This window comes from Austrofundulus limnaeus, unplaced genomic scaffold (genome assembly GCF_001266775.1).
Source record: "Austrofundulus limnaeus strain Quisiro unplaced genomic scaffold, Austrofundulus_limnaeus-1.0 Scaffold918, whole genome shotgun sequence".
In the NCBI taxonomy this organism is placed as follows: domain Eukaryota; kingdom Metazoa; phylum Chordata; class Actinopteri; order Cyprinodontiformes; family Rivulidae; genus Austrofundulus; species Austrofundulus limnaeus.
Window position 1 is genome coordinate 47,209 of NW_013953320.1, and position 5,843 is coordinate 53,051.

At 37.0% G+C, this 5,843-nt stretch overlaps 1 protein-coding gene across 1 annotated transcript; it reads right to left on the reverse strand.

The window, feature by feature from the left end:
* Nucleotides 1–4,370: 4,370 nt before the first annotated feature.
* LOC106533277 (phosphatidylinositol 4-phosphate 5-kinase type-1 alpha) lies at nucleotides 4,371–5,592 on the reverse strand (the record flags this gene model as incomplete). Its single annotated transcript, XM_014029527.1, is given in 3 exon segments — nucleotides 4,371–4,470; nucleotides 5,323–5,385; nucleotides 5,460–5,592. Coding segments are annotated over 3 exon segments (293 nt in total), but the record flags the coding sequence as incomplete, so codon positions are not given.
* Nucleotides 5,593–5,843: the final 251 nt, after the last annotated feature.

Sequence of the window (5,843 nt, forward strand, 5' to 3'; positions counted from 1 at the left end):
CACTAAATAAATAAATAAATAAATGAATGAATGAATGAATGAATGAATGAATGAATGAATGAATGAATGAATGAATGAATGAATGAAAAGTGAGACAAACTGTTGGGTTCGCTGTGAACTCAACAGGGAAATACCTGCTACATGTTAGTAAAATACTTGAGAAATTTTACATTGGGGTTGTATGGAAAGGTTATGAATAAATAGTATCCTACATGTTAAAGATGACTATTTGATCAATCACGATTTATTTTTATGCTGTTGTTAGAGCCCTGTCAAAGGAACCTTTCTGTCACCACCTGGGACAGACAAGTTATTCTATTCTATTCTATTCTATTCTATTCTATTCTATTCTATTCTATTCTGTTCTGTTCTGTTCTGTTCTGTTCTATTCATAGAGATTGCATACATCTAACTGGACCCTATGCTATGCTATGCAAGTGAGAATGAGCAGCTTCTGAGCTGATTGGCTGTCATGGTATGACATCACTAAATCACAGCATTATGTAATCAGTAAAATGCTGGCTCTGACAAGCTTCACTTTATCATTTGTAAACAGAAACAACTTTTTAACCTGGAAATACCTGCTGCAACATGTCAGTACAGTACCTCAAATATGTTACATTTGGGCTCTATGGAAAGGTTATGCATAAATAGTATCCTACCTGTTACAGATTGCTATTTGATCAATCATGATTCAGAGAAATAAAATTGAAGTCTGAGCAGATTGACAAGCTAAAAAGTGAAGATGAAACTGTGAATCACAACAAGCCTTTTCTATTTTTTAATGGCTCATGCTGTTTTATAAATTATTACTTGGACACTGAAATGTGTTTAACTGGGACAGTTTTTTTCAAAGTGGGGTCCACCAGGAGGCGCCAGAGAAGCTAATGTTGACATGGAAGAGTTTGGGAACCCCAGAAGATGACAGCAAAAGAAACATTCAGTGAAAACCGGGGCGTGTACCTACTCAAAATAAAAAAATATAAATACTACAGTTTCTTCACAAACCCAAACACGTGGAGTGAAAATCACAGTTGTTGGTTTTCATGCAGAAACAAATCAAAACGCAGCATAGAAAGTATTTTATTCTTTAAAATCAGACATGAAAACATCACCAGCACATAATGTAACTGAAACATGGCAGGAGGAACAGGCAGTTCATGTTGCATGAGAAGGCATTTTCGTGACTCATATGTACATATACACATCTTCATACACTGTAAAAATATAGCCGTTGAAGCGTAGAGAACAACCAGCAACACTGGCTCAGATGCCATGTGAAACATTCATGTAGAAAAAATGCAAGATTAACAATCCCAAAACATCATGGAGAGTATAGAGCTATCATATCACAACCTAAACATTACATATAAAAGGTGAAACTGTCAAATCGTTCTCCTTCATAAGTAATATAACTATAAAGTTTCAAACATCCTTCTGTCAGTATGCAGTTACAATCAGCTGAAGCTCCAGCAACCAGTCAGATCAATAAATATAGCTTCAGTCTGAACGGTGGCAGTTTATATTACATCACTTCTGTAGTGTTTACGTCTGCCTGCAGCCTTAAAGCACCAAACCATGTTTTCTTTCTTGTGCTAAGATGTGGAACTAACCCATTCAGGCCGGCCTGCTCCAATAAAACCTGACCACTGCTGATAAAGTCACAAAAATATCTATTTCCAAACAAACTGCATGTTTCTCCTCATCAGATTGTCTGAGTGGTTTCTCTGGAATCTGGAAGCAGAGGCGTCTAAAATGAACATTTATTTTTCTTTAACACCAGAAATACCTACAGCATAAGGTGATAACAGCAGGTCCTAGACGCCACTACAAATGTAGTACAGAGAAGTTTTTTTTATTATTTAGGAATGTAGGGTTATATTTTGAAATAATGTAAATGAACTGTTTGACAAAGAAATTAAAGTCAAAACACTCAATCTATAAAAATAATAATAATAAATTGAAAACGTTCTACAAAAGAGCAAAGAGAGAAAAACAAACATCCAGTTTTATGACCGATGGTTAAACACAGGTCAGCCCAGTGTTGTTACTATAAAACCCATCAGTTCACACAGGAGTGGATTACTTCAAGTTCACCACAACAAAAACACTAAAACTACTGTCAGCTTGTCTCTTTGGTGCCAGTACTTGTTCAGAGTAAAACACTCACTTCTAAAGTCACCTGTGCTTTCATGAACGCACCTGTTTTATGTTTACAGACAGCTCACATTACCCCTCTCTGCATAGACCACATGTGCTTCACATGTAACACAATCAGATGATGACAAGTTGTGCTACAATCACCAGGTGTCAGAACAGAAGCAAGTGATTCATAAAAACTACAGAAACCAACAACCTTCAGCACATGGTTGGTCCAACACTCAGTAAGATCATTTCTGTAACCAGCAGAAATGATTCCAGGAGGAAAAACACACGTTATAACTGTGCTGAAACATCAGATTAGTAACTGAAAATGTGGCTGTGTTACTGAGTTAGTGTCCAAATTCAAATTTATAAACACTTACTGATGACTTGGTTCAAACATACAAATGAAAGTTTTATGACTTCAGCCGTAGTGATAAGGCAAAGTTTCTGTGCGCAACTAACAAACTAAACTTTAAAAATGTCACTTATACATTAAGAAAACAGGAGGGAAAAACACAAACACAACAGGTAATAAATTAAAAATGACCTTTTCTAATTTAAAAACAAGGTAAGAGCATGTACTGTCCAGCACTCAGTCATGTCTGCACACATGGCCACATTAGAGGGCTGAGACGTTCAGGGTTTTATAAATGTGAGCCATCATATCAAAACAAGGATTAAGTCAAATTCAGTCAAAAATAACATAATTACATTTTCTGATTCCTGCTTTAAAAGCTACATTTTGATACCTGGATCATCCTGATGTCATCAGTTTATCCAGAGATATTATTTGATTTGTCTTGTTGGTTATAATAATACATTACTGTTTGGTCTGAATCCTAATTTTATGTAAACTTATTGAGTCATTTTTATGTTAATATAAAGAGGAAACCTGAAACAGTATTTGAATATTAATATTTCCCAGTTGTATATATGTCGTGTTGTGTCTGTGTGTATAAATCTACAGTATGTATGAATGTAGGCATGTATGTATGTACAGTGTGTATATATTTATATATGCCCTCCATGTATTTATCCATTTATTTTCAGGTGAGCAGACAGATGTTGGGTGTGTGGTCCTGTGTTTTCTTGGTGTATATTTAATATACCTCTAATCTCTATTTCAATCTTTCTAAGTACTTTTCTCTTTGTTTTTCCCTCTTTTTCTATTTTCTCTTTACTTAAAAAAATCACTGATGATGAAGAAATTAAGAAACTAATATTAAGTTATTTTTTCTACTGAAGTGATTAAAAAAGATTTCCCAGTTGTAAAGAAACAAAAACATTGCTAGCTCACAGGGAAAATTTCAAACTTTTTTTAGGATTATATTCTAGACAGTTCATTTAAATGACGCACTGATAAGGCATTAATTCATTATATTTTGATAAAATACAGTTTTTGCACTTGTTTAAATCTAAAGCCTTTATCTGCTTATTTCTGCACTTTTGGATTGAATCCTGGTTTCGATGTGACGGCTCACACATGTGGATGTTTTAATAAGATGCATGTTTACCCAGTGGACAGTGGTGAGAGCTGTGACCACTGTGACCAGAAGAACTTCAAACATGGAAGAAAAACAAGCTCACAGGGTTGGGCTCAGAGTTGGACTTCAAACACTGTAGAGAAGTAACAAGTGAAGAGAAATGCATACTGGATGTAAAGTTGACAGCAGCAAGTGTTGATTGATGACTGATAATCGTCACACTGTCAGTTCAGAGTCCTCTCCATGATGAGGACATGTCTGACAGCTGCAGTGCTGAGCCCTTCAGCTGCTCTGAAACATCTCTTCCTGCTGTGGACCACAGCCACGCTCCTTCATCCACTGATGATGTCTGTTTACAATGTACAGCTTGTTTTTTATCACTCAGTGTGATGCTGCTGCAGCTACAACAGAGTGGTCACTGTCAGGGTCTAAACGTTTCTTTGGGACAGTTAATGTGTGGACACAGACACAGGGGTGATGAAGCTTACGCAGTCCCTTCCTCTCATCCCTGCTGTCCATCAGCTCGTGGCTCCAGCTGTACTTCAGAGGTGAAAACAAAGAAAAACAAAGAAAACACAGGTGCAATGAAGGCTTCTGCCTTGGATCGATGACTTTCATTCATGTTGTCCACCTCATGGTGTCCAGAGGAGCCTCTTCTTCTTCTTCTTCACTGTGCAACACAAACTACTGTCAGTAAGAAGCTGATAAACTAACAAGACTAAAGTATTCATTCAGACGTACACATTAGAGGTTAGTCTCTGGGATGATGTCAGTCAGAGAAACTACGTCTTCATTTCCACACAGACTGCCTGGATTATCAGCCGACCCTTCAGCTCCCAGACTGACAGAGAAAAGACAATCAACAGAACAGAACCAATTAACAGAGCCAATTAACAGAGTCAATTAACAGAGCCAATTAACAGAGTCAATTAACAGAGCCAATTAACAGAGTCAATTAACAGAGCCAATTAACAGAGTCAATTAACAGAACCAATTAATAATCAATTAACAGAGCCAAATAAACACATACAGAAAGTGATTTTCTGCACAACTTCAATGAGTAAAAACTGTTTGTTATGAAGGGAAACACAAATTAAATACGGTCAGAAAGCTAAGAGTGAAGTCATGACACAAGCAGACAAACACCAAGCTTCAGTCTAATTAGAAAATAATCTCATATTACAACATTAAGATGAGGAAAAAACATTTCCCCTCTGATGACAAGAGTCACAATAAAGTGTAGTTCAGAGAAATCATCAGGCCCAAATCTTTGATATGTTTTAAGAAACAGCAGCTGTGTCTGCATCATAAATATTCCTTTTTTTAAATATGACTTGCAGATAAAGTTTACTTTTCAAACATTAACCAGCTATTGAAACGTTACCTGAGACTACCTCCCAGTGGGCCTCATGCAAGAACTGTTGGTACCAACAGATTTGTTCTTCAGTTGTGTGTATGAGTGATTTAGGAGAACTTTAAGGTAGCTTTAAAAAGGCTGCAGTGAGATGTCTGTGCATTCTGAGTGTTTGATGCAGTTTTTTAGTTTTTCATCACAACACAGCTGAACAGAAAGAAAACAACAGGTTTGACCAGAAAATCCATTTAGAGCATTATTAGAAACTAAAATAAGAAAGAAAAGCAGATCTTTAGTACATATGATTTTATAGCAGGTCTGGTCTGTAGTAGAGTGTACCTATGAGAGGTTCCCTGGTCGTGGTCTGTGTTTGCAGATTTGTGGACCTCCACTCCAACAGACCTACAGAGGAACTTCATGTCAGACCAGAAGAAGTGAAAACAGTGTGAAAACATGCGGAGGGTGTGAAGATGTACCGTAGTGGAGGAGAGGAGGAGGAAACTCCTGTGCTGCCCAGTGGTGAGGTGGACAGGTGGCCCTCACCCTCAGCAGGGTTACCAACTGGTGGAGGTGTTCTAGGAACCAGGTCTGGTTTGTCTAACTGGACACCTGAGCATTAAAACAAGGAACATTCAAAGCAAGTGTGAACACTGACGGTATAATCTGGATTCAGACATTTAACAAACGACAGTATTTTCAGGACAATAAGTCAGTTTTTTATAGCTTGGCTCATCCACTTCTCTGTGTTTTCCTCTTTATGAAGCATTAAATGTTACTTCATACTAGCTGTTTCCATTCACCATGAAAATGAGCAAATTAGAATTTCAAAAATAAATTTGCTCAATGGAAACACGTCAATT